The sequence below is a fragment of the Cnephaeus nilssonii genome, assembly GCF_951640355.1.
Source record: "Cnephaeus nilssonii genome assembly, chromosome: 1".
NCBI classification, from domain to species: domain Eukaryota; kingdom Metazoa; phylum Chordata; class Mammalia; order Chiroptera; family Vespertilionidae; genus Cnephaeus; species Cnephaeus nilssonii.
The window spans coordinates 32,198,262-32,217,202 of record NC_137072.1 but is presented as its reverse complement, the minus strand read 5'-3'; the positions used below and the strand labels follow the sequence as shown (position 1 = coordinate 32,217,202).

Genomic DNA, 18,941 nt, shown 5'->3' with positions numbered 1-18,941 from the left:
CTCATGGATGTTTCTTTCCCTCTCCCTTCCTCTCTGAAATCTATAAAAATAGAAAAAAAAATCAATGGAAAAAATATCCTCAGGTGAGGATTTTAAAAAATAAAAGAAATAAAAGGTAGACTGAGTAAAGCAGATTGCCCTCTTTAATGTGGGAGGCCTCATCCAATCAGTGTAACAAAAACTGACCCTCCCCCAACTGACTGCCTTTGGACTTCATCTACAACATTGATTCTTCTTGCCTAATGGCCTCTGAACCAGAATATCAGCTTTCCCTGGGTCTCCTGCACCACTGGCCTACCTTGCAGATTCTGGACTATCCGTCTTCATAATTATGTGAACCAATTCCTTATAATATATGTCACTGTTCTTATTCCACATTCACCATATCCTCATAGCTGAATTTTTCACTTCACTGACAACATAAAAATGTACACAACCTGCAAAGTTGAGGATCTGACATTTAAGAACAATGAAATCCCAGTAAATACCAAATCTAGGGCTCTGCCTGGATGACAGCTTGACTTGCCAAAGCAGCTTTCCTTGCATCGCTTTGATGAACTCACCTTAGCATCTGAAGACGCAACAAAATCCTAAAGCTTCTTTGCAAAGCATTTATTTCCTTCAGATGTGTTAATATCTAGTTAGGTTTTAATATTCAAACTGAAGAATGAATGCAAAAGGGCAGAGGAAAATGTACATTTATACATTTAATTTCCAAAACGAAAAGCCTTTAAGGCCATTGGAGGAAGCTATAGAGCTGAGGCACAAAGTAATCCTTGTAGTGTCCATCGATGAAACCCTTCCCACTGTTGTGTACAAACCAACAGGGAACATCTGTTCCAAATACTCTATCTGTTCGGTAATCTTTCTGCAGGCCTCTGCAAGGAAAATGGTGCGTATGGTTAGGGCACAGACCAAAGCATGCCAGCCTGCGTATCTCCAGAGGAGACACGCTCTCCCCCTTGCTGTTCTTTGTGCCCCTTCCACCACCACATCTGCCTGCCCTCACCCTTCCCCATTCCCCAAGTCATCTGAGTCTGGGCTGAGTTTTGGAAGGACAGAATACTAGTAAACAGTGAGTCCAGATATTAGATAATTCAAATATCCCTTACTGAGGTTGACCAATGTGGACTTTTCCAGCAAGGTAAAGAGTACAAATTAACTTAGAAATGGAAAGAAGGCGGGGACACAACTCTGAAGTGTGGGCTTCACCTCACATACGCAAGAAGAAGGCTCTAGCTTGAATATAAAAATATACATTCTCTAGCACGGTGGCATGTGGGTATTTATACAATTTCCTCCTTTGGTCAGCTTTTTCATTTACCCAGCATAGGTGAGCATAAGGCTTCTAATGTAGGAAGGTGAGAACAACAGATTAATTAATTTTGGCATTTCATGTACATATTTAGATATGTAGTCATTTTCATTTCAGAAGGTTGAGCTGCAGTGTCCTGCAAATGTTCTGTATGTGCCTATTCCTGATGAGTTGTTTGGTTTGATAGGTAATGCTGTGTGGGTCCAATCCTAGTAGGAGCCCTATTTGTCACTGTCATCTGCATCTGAGGCTTACCTTGTGACAAGCAGCTTATGCCCTTTCACCTCCATGTTCGCCTCTGGCTTCTCGGGGTTCTTCCCAGGTCGCTCATTGAAGATGTGTATCTTCGGCTCATGCATGAACTGGCCTAGTGAAATAAAGTCCAGACCGTGATTTACATGTAACCCAAGAATAACCAAAAAGACAGGCTGGTCATTTAATCCAAGCTACCAAGTTGCTCCTCCCTCCAGAATTTCTGGCGTAGAAAGACATACTCAGAGGAAAAGGGCACAGCAGTGGGGAGATGTAAAGTGACCATGCTGCTCACCCCATGATCACTTTACATATGAGGCCGATCTATTGGGTCAGAAGTAAAATCGAATGCCTTGATTGGGGCAGGGGGTGAAGGTCAGCACCTGAGAGCATAGCTTACATCACAGACACAGGTTTGTTTGTGGTGTCATATGCTTAAATTGGAACCATTCTTTTAAAAGTAGGGAAAGTTGGCCTAGATACCCTGCTTGTCATCACAGACTTCCTAAGCCAGTTCACTCCTCTTTATTTAGAAAAAACTCTTCAGCATAAAACTTAGAAATGATTTATTTGCCCCATCTCTTATTTTGCCCAGTTCATGATGATGAAATCCTGGTTCTGGGAAAACCTTGTTTGGAAAGGCAAAGGTCCTGGTGATAACATTACTGAGTCACCCTGCACCGCTGTGTTGGGCTGTATTGATCATGGTTTTACTTTTCTATACATTAGGATGTTGGACATCTTAAAAATCATGTCTGGCTGGGGAGAAACTGCCCGCCCCCAGGGCTAGCCAATTCTGAAAGGCAGCAAAGGACTCCACCAGGAGCATGCCTTTGCTATACAATTAACCAACCCAGAGCCACATCTCTGCTCCCGGGCCTATATAACCCAGAAGAAATCATTCCAGGGCCAGATGCCCCGGAACTAGAGACCATTCTATAGCCCAAAAGCCCATGGGACTTGTTCACAACAGCCAACTCTAATCTACCCTGCTCTGTCTTGTCTTTCCATGGAAACCCCTATGAAGGCTCTTGAGTGAACTTATCATTTGCTCCTGCTTCCCTGACCAAACCTGGCCTTCCTCCTGTGACCCTGCATGGCCAGCTGTGCCTCCTGTTTCTAGGAGAAAGTGGGAGTAACAGTTAACGTTTCTTCCAATGGCAATGGCCTCCTTGTGTCATCACTCACACACCGTTATAATTAGGACCTGGGCTCAGAACATATATCCTATGCTTTTCAGTCCACACCTGTCACTTTCCCAAGTTCTAATCACCGTTATCCAAAGATAATCAAGGCCTCGCGTGGTTCCACACTTGTCAGATGGTTGACCAAGACTTTACCTATTAGTCCATGTGCTTTAGGTGAAAACTTGTTTGTGGAGGGAATGTAGATCCCCAAAAAGTCTACATTGATTGGATGCTTCTTCCAAACACGATGAAGTAACACAGAGAACGACATCTCCTCATCCAGGGTAATCGTCACAGTTTTCTCTTTCTTCACCGAGACCAGCACCCTAGTGGGAAAGTTGAAATGGAATTAATTTCAGAACAGACTCTTCTTAGAAAGTCATCCTTCTCACCCCTAATATGAACTGTCATTCCTCCCAGTACGGTCCCACTAGTTTTCTAAAACCTTTTCCACGGTTTTTCCACAAAATGCTGTTTTAACTCCCAGCTCTGAAATTCTGTCAATATATGTTTGCTTAAACATACTCATGGGAAAATATTACTCATAGGATACAATTGTAGTGTTTCTGAGCATAACCAACACAGAGTCAGCTGTGGATTTCAGTTGATGGACTCACTCACTTACCCAACATGTGTTTATTGAGAACTTACTATATGCTAGGCACGAGGCTAGCACTGAGACACTTGGTGACCAAAACACAGGATTCCTGCTGCCAGGAGCAGGGGAGTGGGCAACAAAAATGTTTCTGAACACCAACTTCTTCATATTTAAAATGATGATTTTAAGGCCTATGTTTATGTCGTGGATGTTGGGATTTATTTATGTAATGTGTCAAGGCTAGGCCCGAATCCACACATAAGAATACTTGCCTCTGATTAATGACCTGAGCTGTGTCAGACCAGGATAAGAACGACGTACGGGTGCCCTGGCTCAAGGTGATGGTCTCAGTGCTAACTTCTATTTTCACATCTTCATGTTGGAAATAAAATCCCAGTTTTCCAAAATAGGTGCTTAGTTTCTTATTCTTGGGCTTCTTAGCACCAATGAGTTGTCCATTGACCAAAATCCCTACAGTAAAAAAAAAAAGCTTTTTTTTTCTTTCTCTTGTGTGCCATTTTTTTTTCATGTGTGGGTACCATAATACAAATTTATATAACTTGACAATATGGGTAAATTATTATTACTTTGCTTTAGGATTTACATAATACTTTTTTCTTTGTAACTCTCACTATGTAACTATGCTTTATTATAGTTTAATTATATGACAAAACCTGCTAGTTCATACTACATTCCCTCCACAAACAAGTTTTCACCTAAAGCACATGGACTAATAGGTAAAGTGAGGGAGTGTATTTTACCGGTAATAGTTCAAACACTTAGGAATATATTTATAATTTATTTCTCACTAATTATCCAAGTTTGGAAAATATAGGACTTATATTAAGGTGAGAAAGAAATTCCAGGCAGTGACAGTGTAGGGTGGCAAAGATCAAATTCTCTAATTTAAACATTATATGTGTGTGTGTGTGTGTGTGTGTGTGTGTGTGTGTGTGTGTATTTTTTACCTGATTCTGGATCAGAAACAAGGTTGAGGATTTTTCCAGGTTCTGAGTCAATATTGAAGCAAATATTCTTTTGGCTTTTTGGTAGGTAAATGATGAAGTGTGGGTCATTTTCAACTGGAAAACATACAAAGAAAATGTAAAAAAAATCATAGAAGGGAAGAGGGTTTTGAAAAGTATTTTATTCCTAAACATCTTTAAGAAGAAGTAATATTTATTGTGCTTCTACTGTATGTCAGGTACTGTTCTAGACACTGGGGGCCCAGTGGTCCAGACCCCTGTCCCTTTCTCATACAGGCTCCATCAGAGGTTTATGTTAAGAATATAGTGGATACTTATCCTGTAACTATCGCATATGCATTAGGCTAGAGATAAAATGCACTAGGCTAGAGATAAAATGAATAAGACATATACATACTATATATGGTCTCATACTACACACACACACATACTACATATGTATAAATATATATATACAGTGTAATTATATAGATAGATAACAAGATATGTATTTTATTAAGCAGGCATACACAGTACATAAAAATAAAGAAGACTATTATTTGTTGGCATACAGTTGAGTGTTAATCCAGAGCAATGAAGGATCAAGCTGCTCCCAAGAAAGTACTCCTTTGTTATTGGACATCATTATTCTGGCTGATCTTGTTTGTTTACCCATTTAACAAATATTTAGTGTGTGGGGGGGTAACTATATGCAAAACACAAAATCTGGCCATGTTTGGTGCAGCCATAGCTAAGTCATGGCCTTCAGGAAAGTAAGGATGTAATGAAGGAGTGACAAAGATTCTCTCCTGACCAAACTCTACTCAGGCTCCCCTGAACTTATCAACTAGGCCTTAATTTTTGGACTTCCACGTTGGTCTCTGCATTGTTTATTTTAGCAAGGATCCTGCCAAGTCAGTTTAACTAGAAACCCCATCCTCCATATCTGATCTCCCTCACTATCTGATCGGGTTCCTCATTTCCCCTGCCCCCGCAAGTGATTTCTGATCAACACCAGCCTGCCTTCAGCAAGAATCCTGTTAGAAGTGTCTAGCCTAAACCCCCTTCCCATGCTTGTTTCCTCTTAGAAATCTTTCATCCACTGACCCCCACCCTACTCCTTGTCTATAAAGTATTTGCAGTTGAGTGAAATCTCTCTCCCCCACCGCCAAACCTCATTGCATAAAATCTTCTTCACCATGCTTTAACAAATGTCATGAATTAATTTTGTTCTTTAACAGTTAGAACATTATTTTTTTCTTCTAAAGAAGCAGATATAACCACTAATGTAGGCTAGAATAAGGTAAATGATACAATAATGGCCCATGCACAATGCTCTGAGAATGAAGATGCAAGGATGATGGACTCCACCTGACAAAGTTGAAAAAGGCCTTATGAAGAATTTGGCTTTTGAACTAAGTCTTAAAGATAGGAGGAGAAGAGGGGAAGATTAAGACACAGGAAAGACAGATATTTTATTGAGTGGACAGAATGAGGAATGGCAGAAAAGTTGATGATTTGTTTAGAAAGTAACTCAAAGTGACTTACTAAGGATGGGTTCTTGAAGAATATAGAAAAAGATTAGACTAAAAATGTGGGTGATGGAGACCACAGAACACCACGCTAAAGAACAGACCTTTATTCTGTTGGATAACTATTAAATGTTTTTGAGAATAAATGATTTGACCCTCATTTTAGGAAAAATTTGGTTACAGTATAAATTAAGTTGACATAGAAAGGTCATTTAGCAGCTAAAATGGCAGTAACCCAAGCAAGAAATGTTAAATTCAAGAAACTAGGATGGTGAATGGGATTGGCAACGGAGCGAAAATTCTGGAGACATTTGGTAAAATCCACCATATCTGGTAACCAGTGGAGAGGAACAATTTAGTTCTGCCAGGCTTCTAGCCTCAGTAATTGAAGGGATTGAAGAGGAAGGTTTGAAATGAACACTGCAGTGGCTGTGTTTTCCAGGATAAAATTGGAAGAGTTGGCTTCCATCCATTGACAGGCTGCTCTTTTCCAGATACCATCGCAAAGCTCCTTACAAACATTAATTCAACTCATTCTCCTTGCAGAGGACAGGTGACCTGCCCAAGGGCACACCATGGAGTTAGTAAGTGCCAGAGATATGACTCACAGCCAAACTGTCTGACTACAAGCCTATTCTCCCAACCACTCCAGTATGCTCATTCATTTTCAAGTGTGTGTTTTGGAACTCAGAAACGAGAATAATCTTATTCAGAGCAGAAACAAAACCTTGTATTTCTTTGTGTCCCTGACATCACCAAGCTCATGCTATGTATTCAGTAAGTACCTGGCTTAATTGATTTTGTGTCAGGACTGGGCACTAGAGGGCATCATTTAAACACAGAACAAAAGGTTCTTAACGCCTTAAAAATTAAAAAAAACAAAAATGAAAAAGACCACTTAGTTATACTTTCTTCTTCCTTCTTCTCCATAAATATGGAATTTTGAAACATTTTGTTTGAAGGAAACTGTTTTTGTTAAAGATAATGATTGTTTTTGCCATTTTAATTAACCCAGATCCCACCAATCAAGCCTTCTCATAAACAAATGTTTCAGTGCTGTCACAGTGAGTTGACATAGTTCTAGGCTTCTAGGCAACACGAATGAGACATCATCTGTAACTTGGTCTATGCATCCTAAATCTTAATTAGAGTAAAAGTAGATTGAGAACTCCCATGACTAATTTTATGGATTCTTAGGGTCTGGGGTCTATGAGCCAAAGAGTAGCCAGTGTTTATTGAGCTTCTACTGGGAACCAGGAACTTACCCTATAACCACCTTGTAGGGGAAGTATTATCATCCCCATTTTATAGGTGGGCTACTTTTGGGAGGTAACTTAGATGAGATTATGAGAGTGGGGCTCCATGATGGGATTAGTGTCCTTATTAGAAGAGACACCAGTGAGCTTGCCTGCCATCTCTCTCTCCAGAGATCATGTAAACTCACAAGAAGATGGTGGCCACCTACAAGCCAAAACAAATGAAATCGACCTTGCCGGCACTATGGTCTTGGACTTCGGCCTTTAGAACTGTGAAAAATAAATTTCTATTGTTTTAACCACCCAGTCTATGGTATTTAGTTATGGTGGCCAAGCTGACTAACACATGGAGTTTTCCTCTTTCAGTGGAAGGCAGTGATGCCTATAAAAATCTCCTAGTTTACCAGGGCACAGTGGTTTTATTACCATAAGAGGCCCGGTGCACTAATTTGTGCATGGGTAGGGTCTCTTGGCCTGGCTGGCAATCAGGGCTGATTGGGGCCATCCCGCCCAGTCCCGATCAGGGCTGGTTGGCCGGGGTAGGGAGGTAGGGGTGAGGGTGGGGGAAGAGACCGTGGGAGGTTGGCCCCTGTGGGAGATTGGCTGTGGGAGTGCACTGACCACCAGGGGGCAGCTCCTGCATTGAGCGTCTGACCCTGGTGGTCAGTGCATATCATAGCTACTGGCTGATCATCTGGTTGTCCAGTCCTAATGGTCGCTTAGGCTTTTATAATATATTAGAGGCCTGGTGCACAGATTCATGCACTGGTGGGGTCCCTTGGCCTGGCCTGTGCCCTCTAACAATCCAGGACCCCTCAGGGGATGTTGGACTGCTGGTTTCTGCCCAATCCCCACAGGCCAGGCCGAGGGACCCCACCGGTGCACAAATCCGTGCACTGGGCCTCTAGTATGCATATAAGATCTTTGGTTAATCTCTTTCCATCCTACTCCCTCTCCCCTTCCCTCTGAGATTCATCAGTCTGTTCCATGTTTCCATGCCTGTGCATTGAGCATCTGTCCCCTGGTGGTCAGTGCACATCATAGCTACTGGTCAAATGGTGGAACGGTGGAACAGTCAGACACTTAGCATATTAGCCTTGTAGATAGATGATAGATAGATAGATAGATAGATAGATAGATAGATAGATAGATAGATAGATAATGCTCCACAGATTATGATCTGATTGAGACCAAGGATGTGAAAGCTATGTCAAAGTTCTCTCACCTCTCATCACATGCGGAGGAGGAGTGCTTTCAAGTACAGAAGCTCCTTTCACAGGCATTGGGATCCTTGGCGTTGGTGACGGGTGGACCCAAGATGGGAGTGAACTTGGAGCAACTTTGCTGCCATAATACAGGGCACCTGGGTAGAAAAACCTGTATCCATTAGTTTCCAGGCTTACTTTTCCATGTAAGTCGCTTACAATTTCAACAATTATGCAGACCCCAGAGGCTCTCAGCTAAGGTCTCCTCCCATCCTTTTCATTCCTGAGGGCTCCCTCTGTCGTCATGCTGTGGGCCTGCTGTGGGGTTTTCCCAGAGTCTGGAACCTGGGCTGGGGTTGCAGCAGAGGAGCTGCCCCATGGAGCTGGGGAAGGACCTCATGCCTTCAGCACAGGCTGGTGGGGGGCGGGGGGGATAATGCCCAGTCCAGCCCCTGGAGAAGTCCCGGATTATGGTCAACATCTTCCTGATACATTCCTATTCACCTACCAAAGAGCAATCTGAGCAACGCAGTTTCCCAAAGAGGTTCTCCTGCTGGTTACAGAAACGTCATTTTGCTTTCTGATAGCCAGTCTCCTGTCTTTGAGAAACAAATGCCGGTTCACCTAGGCATTTTATTTAGGTGATTCAGTGTTACCTAGATATGCCAGTTCATCTAGAGAGATTTAGCTGTGAGGCCTCAGACTAATGTAACAGGAGGTCAGAAGTCAGAGTTCTTTGAATCCTGGGCCACCCTGGTATAGTTGGTATCTCACTTGGACAACATTACAAATTCAGAAAACGTCCCCTTTAGTGTATGTAGGTCTTTTTCAAGACTATGTTCAGTAGTCCTCAAGAAAGAGAGGAAGGAAGCAGGAGAAAAACCAGAGTCTTTTAAACTTGGGTGCAGCCCCCTTGGATATGCCTTGGGACTCAGGAAACAGAGATCAGGGATAATTTTTCAGGCAATTTCTAGGTTCTTAGCTTTCACATACACTTTTTTCTAAGAACACCCCTTTCTGCTAGTTTTCAAGCGGAAGGCATGCTCTCTCCTGCTTTGCCTCACCAAAGCCTCCCGGAAACCAAAGTGTCCAGTTGAAAATTGGTGTAGTGCCAAAAAAACAATTACTCCAATGACTGGGAAACAAATTCATTCGAAACTCAGAGAGTTCCAATTCTTACTTTCAACAGAATTGGAGCAAGGCCCAAGCTGTCATCTGATATATCATTAAAAATAAAAGCTGTGGTATATTTACACAATGGAGTACTATTAGACTGTAAAAAAGAAGGATCTCTGACCATTTCAACAGCATGGATAGACTTGGAGATTATTATGCTAAGCGAAATAAGCCAGAGAAAGACAAATATGATCTCACTTATATGTGGAATCTAATGAACAAAATAAACTGGTAAACAAAATGGGTCCAGAGGCATGGATGCATGGAACAGAGAGGGAAGGGAGGTAGGGGTGGGTGGGAAGAGATTAACCAAAGAACTTATATGCATAGCCCATGGACACAGATAATGAATAGTGAAGTCCTAAGGTAGGATAGGGGTTGGGGGGAGGGGTGCAAAGTGGGGGACATCTGTAATACTATGAACAAAAAAAATAATATTTCAATATAGATCCATATCTGAGTTTTGTCATGTAATTTCAAAGAAGTTCAGGTAAATGAATGACGTTGCCATAACCAAGTGCTTTCTATTCCCATCTACTTATCAATATCCATAATGTTTATCAGGACTTACATCCACGAAACAGCTTTTTAAAAAAGTTGCCCTAACTGGTTTGGCTCAGTGGATAGAGCATTGGCCTGTGGACTGAAAGGTCCCAGGTTCGATTCCAGTCAAGGGCATGTACCTTGGTTGTGGGCACATCTCCAGTAAGAGGTGTGCAGGAGGCAGCTGATTGATGTTTCTCTCCCATCAATGTTTCTAACTCTCTATCCCTCTCCCTTCCTCTCTGTAAAAAAAATCAATAAAATATATTTTTAAAAAAGTAGAGTTACACACATGCAATATACAGATCTTGTAACAGAAAACCACAGCTGAAACCTATATGATCATGTTGACCAATGTCACTCCAATAAATTTTTTTATAAGTAGAGTTGATGCTAAATCTTGTCTCTTTCAATCTACTAATGAATAACATTTACCATCCTATCTAATAAAACAGTAATATGCAAATTGACCGTACCTTCGCTATGCCCACAGCCAATCAGAGCGAACAAGATGGCAGTTAATTTGCATATGCTGAGGGAGGGAGGAGTGAAGAAAGCAGAAAGCATGGCAGCTACATGGGTGGGCGGCAGCGCAGCTGTGGAGCACGCGGCCATGGTTGCCTCTGAGGCGGTGGCGGGCAGTGTGAGCAGCGGCGATGCAGCCACAGTGGTAGCGGCGGCGGCGGTGGGCAGGGCACGCAGTGGAGGCGGCAGGCGGGGCGTGGTGGGTGGTGTGCAAGGCCGTGGTGGCCTTGGAGGTGGTGGTGGCTGCGGGTGGTGCATGGTGGGGCGGGTGGGGCGCGCAGCAGCAGCGTGAGGGGCCGAGGAGGCAGCAGCAGCGTGTGTGGCAGGTTGGGGTGATCAGAGGCGGCAGCAGCGCACGGCCACAGAGGCAGCTGTGTCAGCGGGCACAGAGGGTCGGGAGTGTGGGGCGAGGTGGGCTGGGTTGGGTGGGCGAGGCGGGCGGGAGGCGCCCCGCCCGTTCGGCCCACCCCGCCCCACCCGCTACAGCGGGAGAGGTGGGGGGGCGGGAGGGAAGCCCACCAGAAGTCTTGCAGGAAATATTCCTGCAACGGGTCCCTAGTATATACATGAAAAATATAGTCAGCCACATTAAAAGATGATTTTTCAAGAAAATAGGACATTCTATGTATATCAAAATTTAAAATATATTTATATTATTTTGATGAATTGTCTACTCATAGTAATTTTCATAAAATTCAATCCAGAAGATAACTCTGAACATTCAGAATCTTATGGTCACAAGAAATTGAAAAGATTTAAATTTGCATACATATTTCCCTTGCAGAGGAAAAGGATTATCAATAAAGGACTTTCAAGCATAAAAATATGTTAGGATATGATTCTGCCAGAGAAGTGGAATGGAAATATAAGTTTCATTAGAAAAAAAGAATATTATAAAATTTATAATAATGATAATAGAATTTGTTCATGTATTTTTTTGAGGATGATGGTAAGTATCAAATCAGATATTCAATTTCATTGGCTACACTTAAAAGAGTTATACCACTGTTTCATTTTAAAAGTTCAACCTTTACAATATGCCAGACATTAAATTCATTGCAAGTACTTAAATAAGGTAAAATAAATTTTAATGTTGATTTTTTTAAAACTTATGAAGGGGTACATAAGTTTTTAAAATTCCTTTGGAAAACATGTGAGCAAAAATGTTTGAAGATCAAGGCAATAAATGATCCTTAAAGTAAATTGGCAGGAAGAGCTCAGCCGGGGGAGGAGGGAGGAGATACACACATAGGCCTGGGAGCTAGAGGTGGACTGGGAGTGGGTGAGGGGCAGAGGTCCGAGGACCTTTAGTAAGCCTATGACAGCTGACCCTTAATGTTTCTCCACCGGACTGAAACACTGACCTGAGCAGCAAGAATGGTCTTGTGGAGGGGAGTCGGCCAGCATGCGCTCATTCCCGGCTTCATTCTCAATCACCATGGCCGTGAGTGGGGTCACTATGTGATGTTCCAGTGACATCTGCAAGATTGTTTTTGTAATTTTCCTTTTGACAGCAGCGGTAGGAGCCAGGCTTCTGTATTCAAGAAATAGAGATATTATAGAGCGTCACTTTATTTAAGGCTGAGTGAAACGCCCACAACTCCATCACTTCCAGTGTCCAACCAGGACCCTGGGGACCACAAGGAAAAAGAGAACTAACTTAGTGTTTTATCTAGTCATGCAGTCCTAAGGAATTTTTTTAATAGACATGATATTTTTAAGAGCAATTTTAGGTTCACAGAAAAACTGAGTGGAAAGTACAGAGATTTACCCCCATTATTAACATCCCCAACATAAGCACATGTGTTATAATCAATAAACCTACACTGACACATCACTATCATGCAGGGTCCACAGTTGACATTAGGGTTGCACATTCTATGGATTTGGACAAATGCATGACATGTATCCAACATGATAGGATCATACAGAGTAGCTTCACTGCCCTAAAAATCTCTGTGCTTTACCTATTCATTCCCACCCACCCTCCAGCAAGCACTGGTCTGTTTCACAGGGATTGTTTTTTGAAAATCAGTATTTAACTTTTGCAGCAATTTACTACCTACCTTTAAATGTATCCAGTATGCTTCTATAAAGGGACAGAAATATTTCTTGCTCACTTTAAAGCAACAGCTTACAGCCATGTGTCTGTTTTATAATCTTATTGACATCATGGATTTTCTCTGTGAGTAGTTAGTTATATTCATTTTCTCCAACCCAGTTCAGATGATCTGTTCCATCTCCCTGAGAATCTGACAGAGCAGGTGGAGTGGCCTCAGGAGTGATCGTTTTAGCCAGCACCTGTATGTAACCCTGGAGCAGGTGGCCAAAGAACCACCCATTACTCTAGAAATATGGTTTCTATATTGGAGAGTTTCAGTGCAGGTCAGCGGAGAAGCCAGGGATGAAACAGATGACTATTAGGGAGCCCTTCCTTATATGAGATCATATATATATATATATATATATATATATATATATATATATATATATAAAAGCCTAAGTGACCGTTATGATCGGTCAACCAACTGGTCGCTATGACATGCACTGACCACCAGGGGGCAGATGCTCAACACAGGAGCTGCCCCCCTGGTGGTTAGTGCGCTCCCGCCTCCCCGACCCCCATCACTGGCCAGGCTGAGGGACCCCACCCATGTACGATTTCGTGCACTGGGCCTCTAGTAATCACATAATTGTTGATTTCTCTTTGGACAATAACCCATTCAGTCACAGACAAAAGTAATTGATGGTGACACAATCTGGACAGTGATTTCTTTTTTTAAAAAAAATCCTCACCCAAGGATATGCTTATTGATTTTAGAGAGAGAGGAGATAGAGAGAGAGAGAGAGAGAGAGAGAGAGAGAGAGAGAGAGGATAAATAGATAGATAAATGTGAGAGAGAAACATTGATTAGTTACCTCCTATTTGCCCTGACTAGGGATTGAACCCACAACCTAGGTATGTTCCCTGACTGGGAATTGAAGCTGCAACCTTTTGGTGTACAGGATGACACTCCAACTAACTGTGCCACCCGGCCAGGGCTGAACAATGATTTCTGCTGGAGGTGGTGGAGGGGGTTGAGTTGGAAGAACAAGGGAAACTTCAGAGATGAAAAAAGTCTTCTATTCCCGGATCTGGGTGCTGATTACCGTATTTTCCGGCGTATAAGATGACTGGGCGTATAGAAGATTTTCCTGGGTTAAAAAGTCGTCTTATACGCCGGAAAATACGGTACATGGATAATGAATATAAAAATTCATTAAAGTCTTCACTTAAGATCAGTGCACTTCACACACTTTACTCTATGCATGCTAAACCTCAAAACAAAAGAAAATAAGGGTGACTCAGCTTTAGTTGAAGTGCTTGGAACCTGTGGAAATTAATCATCTAAACCTTATACTAATTTGCTGCATTTCTTGGTTCTAATCTTTTTGTGTATTACCTCCAAATCTCAAGACAAATCATCCAGTTTTGCAAATCCCTGTGGTGTATGTACTTCTTACCGCTCAGCCAGGAGTTGGTTGATTGTCAGATAGGCCCACAATTTCCTGGTGAAATCAGGATCTGCATGCTTGTCTTTTGATAGAAAATCCTCCAAGTCATCCATTTGGGCCAGGGTCTCCAAGACTAACTCTGTGCTGGCCTGGATGATGCAGGGTTCAGTTCAAAGACACAAGGGGAGCAGAATTATAGTTAATCAATTCACAGTTTTCCATACCTACCTACTGTGAGTGAACCAGGGTACTCTCCAACTTTATGGGAAATGTAAAATAATTAAAAAGAATACAAAGAAGGAAGTTAAGTATATACTTCCGGAGTTTCCAATTAGTCTGGGGTGAAAAAGGTAAGGATTTACACAATAGTTGGGAAGATGGCATAGATAATCTCATGTCTTTCCTTTCACTATTGCTTTCATTCTACATACATGGTTCTTGGAATGCAGTGTTAGCCTATTAATACACAAGATGGGTTGTATCCAGGGGACCAGTTAGTATTTTTAGAATAAGCAGATAAGCCGAAGTACCGAAGTTGCTGTGATAATGCTCTGTAATTGCTCTGATTTTGCAGGGTCAAATTTTCCTGCCACCACAATCTCTGAGCCTCCAAAATAGTTATGGAAACTGTTTTGAGTGACATCCGTGACTGACGTATGGGGATAGTTGAACTGAACATTCCGGAGCAATGGAGTAGAGACCTGGTTGTAGAATTTCTATAATTCATAAAAAGAGAGAGAGAGAGAGAGAGAGAGAGAGAGAGAGAGAGAGAGAGAGAGAGAGAGAAATCATTTTTTCATGCCACTTTATAGGTCTAAAACATTTTTCTCTGAGATTCTTCAAATGCTTAACAGATATCTCTTATTCTCACAGGATCTTTGTGGAAAACTATGGGACAAGAAAAATTCTCATAATTATCAGATGAACTGAGACATAGAGAAGAATATTACAATTGACTTAATAAGAGCCCAGCATTTTTTTCTTATCATGACCAGCATGAATAGCTAATGAACACTCAGAATCAGAAAAGCCAGCTAGGTTGATATTCCCCAAAGTAGAACTTATCCCTATCTGTCCCCAAGTTTAAATACGGTGCCCACCATTGATAGATGCTAACTGGCACTGACAGAGAGGGGGGTGAAATATGTTCTTCTCCTACATCTTTTTCTTGTTCATTTAGTCAAAGTAATTCATATTCTTTATATTTAAGGAAACTTATAGGCTACAGCTTGATCTGTGTTGCATTATAAAAAGTTGATATCCAAGATGCCAATGTACTTTAAAGGAAACACATGGTCATGGTGATAAAGAGGACGAACTGCTTGGTGGGACTGTAAAGCCATAAGAAGCTCTGATGGTGCCTCAGAAAACTTGTTCAGGAAGTAGGGAAGTGACCATCGCATTACTGCCTCGCATCTCACTGTTAATGCAGGTGTACAAGTAGAACAGAGTGCCTGAGAAAGGCATGAACACTTGCTTTATTCTTGCAACCAACCATAGCTGAAATTATGACAATTTTCACTTAAATTTGGCCATCTTCTTTTAGGTATCATATATTGCTAATTGAATGATTTTTGAGTGAACAGAAAAGAAAAGAACAGAAAAAAATGTTACCTTGAGCTGTAAAGATGTGTCCTGGTTTCCATAAATCCTTTGAGCAATTCCTCGGTTGTCATTGGACAGTCTCTTCAGAAAATCATAATCAACATCAAACCCTATCCCCAAACTGAACAAGGATATGTTGTCTCGTATGTTCTGCTTTACATTTTTCTGAATTTTTGACAACTTTAGTTCACCTAAAGTTGATGATGACAGAAAGAAGAAAAATGAGGAGGCAATGTTATACAGTTTTTGGAAAATCCATGGAGAGCAATTTAACAAAATTTGTCAAAATTAAAAACTCACTCTTTGATCCAGTGACTCAATTACTAGGAATTTTTCTTACAGATGTATTCATACATATTGAAATGAAGTATGGGCAATGGTACATCCTATATAATAAAAGGCTAATATGAAAATTGACTGAACGGCAGAACAACCGGTCACTATGAAGTGCACTGACCACCAGGGGGCAGACACTCAATGCGGGAGCTGCCCCCTGGTGGTCAGTGCACTCCCACAGGGGGAGCGCCGCTCAGCCAGAAGCCGTGAGCCGGGCTCATGGATGGCGAGCACAGCGGTGGTGGCAGGAGCCTCTCCCACCTCCGCAGCAGTGCTAAAGATGTCCAATTGCCTGCTTTGGCCCGCTTGGACATCCCCTGAGGGCTCCCCAGACTGCGAGAGGGCGCAGGCCAGCCTGAGGGACCCCCCCTAACTGCACGAATTTCATGCACCGAGCCTCTAGTAGTAACATAATTGGAAATAGCCACATATTTGAAACAAATATACACCAATAGGGAGATTGGTTAAATTATAGTACATTCCCTTGGCCTGTGTGGCTCAGTGGTTGAGTGTCAACCCATGAACCAAGAGGTCACCGGTTTGATTCCCGGTCAGGGCACATGCCCAGGTTGTGGGCTTGATCTCTGGTAGGGGGTGTGCAGGAGGCAGCCTATCAATGTTTCTATCTCCCTGTTCCTCTCCCTTCCTCTCTCTTTCAAAATCAATAAAAACATATTTTTTAAAAATGATGGCATATTCAAATCGTGAAATACTATATAGTTATTAAAAAGAACCAGGCAACTATATATTTATTTTGAATAATCTCAAAGACACATTTTAAAGGGGAAAACCATAATAATTGATAATATGTAGGATGTATTTTATATATGCATACATGTGTGTATGTATAGATGTGTGCATGTATTCAAATACTAGTACATGTGTATATGTATGTATATGTAGTATGCAGACTTGCATAGGATATCTCTGGAAAGATACACAAGAAATTGGTAATGAGTGGCTGCCTCTGGGGACAGGAATTAGAAGGTTGAGGGACAGGAGTGAGAAACTGACTTAATTTTTTACTTTATTGCCTTTTCTTCCTTATGATTTTATTCTAAAGTTCAATTTTCAAGTAATCTGATCCAAGGTGGGGGGAAAAAACAATGAATCTGCAACAAATACATAACAACTGCCATTCTAGTTTCACCATTAATAAAATGGTTGCTCTTTGTCTTTCTAAAGCTCAGGATGCCATCGTCATGATTGTGTCACCAGTTTTCCTCCCACTGAGCTGTCGTGAATAGGTTAGGTACAGTCCTTGTCCACATAACAGCAACACAATTAAGCATTCACTCTTCCTTATATTTGTCAGTGTAAAGAGACAAAACAAATAAAAATACATGATAGAAGCAGGGAGGTGTTGAGCTATTTTGTGAATAAGAAAAATGGTCAACAGGATGTATTGGACAGAAGTAATTTCTCTGGTTGCAGTGAGGGGCTGGGGGAAGTGTGAGAACAATAAAAACACATTACTGAGGACGCCAGAGATACAATTGGAGACCTGGATCAGTCCTCACCACACATATGCCCATTCACCATCTCCCATACCTTAAGTTGAGGAAATAAATGCAATTCACTAGTATGTATTAGCAATCGTCATAGCACACGATTCCAATGAAAATGAAAGTTTCTCCACATTGTAGAGGTGACACCAAGGCATTCAAGGACATCACTGAAAAATGTCTGGGCACTGGTCTAAACAGGATGAGTGTTTCAGGGTCAAAAGAAGTCTTTTTTTTTTTTTTTTAATAGAAGCATGAGTTTAAAATCATTTAGAAAGTCAGTTTAAAATCTAAATGCCATTAGATTCCCCACTGTAAATGAATCACATTCCCAAGAAATGGCAGTAAAAATATTTGTACTAGAAAATTGAAGTGCTACTTGCCTACTGTTGGATCGCCATCAGAAACCAAAATGATCAGAGAGACTGAGTTGGGGTCCAGCATTCCCAAGTTATTGGCTTCATTCAAGATGAAGATGGCCCGCAGGAGCGCCTCGTTGATATTGGTGCCTGATAAAGTAATAGAATGTGCTTGTTCTGTTATATACTCTTTCGTTGAACAGAAACAATCACATCTTGGGTTCAGGTTCATCTGTCTGGTAATTACTCAAGAGTAATTTATTCAGTACCCAAATCATTTGATTGCTTTCCAAGTGACACCAATTTTGCCCAGGCAGGTCAAGAACCCCCTGTGGAGTGAAATATTCCCTTTGTAGTGTAAACTACTTCCTTAGAGATGAGTCAGCCCTTTCAAAGCAGTCTGTCATTTTGTTAAACATAAAATTGAAGGTACCTAAACCAGTCTTGCTGATAGACTTGAACACTCCTCCCTAGGCAGTTACATTTTACGCTTTGCAAGTAATGAGAAGGCAAATGTCATTTACTGACACTCCTTTCTGAGGAAGGTTAGAATAACTAAAAACTTGTGTGGGATGGGTTACGTATTGTACTTTTGCAATGAACTTAGTATTCATCATTTAATAACAAATGCATTATTTAAGACAGACCATTGCAGATGGGGCAAAGAACACTTGTAGGAAATAATATTTCTTCAGTGAATCAAGATTCAAATCCTATGGATGTTTCTCACTGGGCTTCAGGCTAAACCCACTCACCTCCATTGGGCTGGATTTTCTCAATATACTTCTTGGCATCTGCAACTTGTGTCGTAGTAGCTGAGACCAAATCATTTCTCCAGGTTCGCACGTTATGGTTGAAATCAACCACAGAGAATTGGTCATCAGTTCTCAGGTCATCCAATATGGTTTTCATTGCTTCCACTGTCTATTTCAAGAGAGAGAGGAGAAGGGTCTCATTAAATAAGCTCTGAGCCTGGGAAGAGAGGGAAGACCAAGAATCCATCCTAGTCATCTTTCAAGTACTGACTCAAGCTATAATTCTTACAGAAAACCTCTTACATCCACCTCACTCAACACAGACCTACCTC

General features: G+C 41.6%; 1 protein-coding gene across 1 annotated transcript in view; it reads right to left on the bottom strand.

Moving 5' to 3' along the window:
- Positions 1 to 730: 730 nt before the first annotated feature.
- The window catches only part of ITIH2 (inter-alpha-trypsin inhibitor heavy chain 2), a gene marked incomplete at its 3' end in the record, with an annotated part of 37,338 nt that continues 19,127 nt past the window's right edge, over positions 731 to 18,941 (bottom strand). Inside the window, exons 10-21 of the mRNA XM_079778986.1 lie at positions 18,610 to 18,778; positions 17,879 to 18,004; positions 15,664 to 15,845; positions 14,580 to 14,765; positions 14,059 to 14,198; positions 11,919 to 12,088; positions 8,331 to 8,468; positions 4,321 to 4,434; positions 3,625 to 3,823; positions 2,908 to 3,080; positions 1,571 to 1,682; positions 731 to 878 (exon numbers count right to left, since the gene is read on the bottom strand). Coding sequence (XP_079635112.1) covers positions 731 to 878; positions 1,571 to 1,682; positions 2,908 to 3,080; positions 3,625 to 3,823; positions 4,321 to 4,434; positions 8,331 to 8,468; positions 11,919 to 12,088; positions 14,059 to 14,198; positions 14,580 to 14,765; positions 15,664 to 15,845; positions 17,879 to 18,004; positions 18,610 to 18,778 — 1,857 coding nt within the window. The remainder of the gene's footprint in view (positions 879 to 1,570; positions 1,683 to 2,907; positions 3,081 to 3,624; positions 3,824 to 4,320; positions 4,435 to 8,330; positions 8,469 to 11,918; positions 12,089 to 14,058; positions 14,199 to 14,579; positions 14,766 to 15,663; positions 15,846 to 17,878; positions 18,005 to 18,609; positions 18,779 to 18,941) is intronic.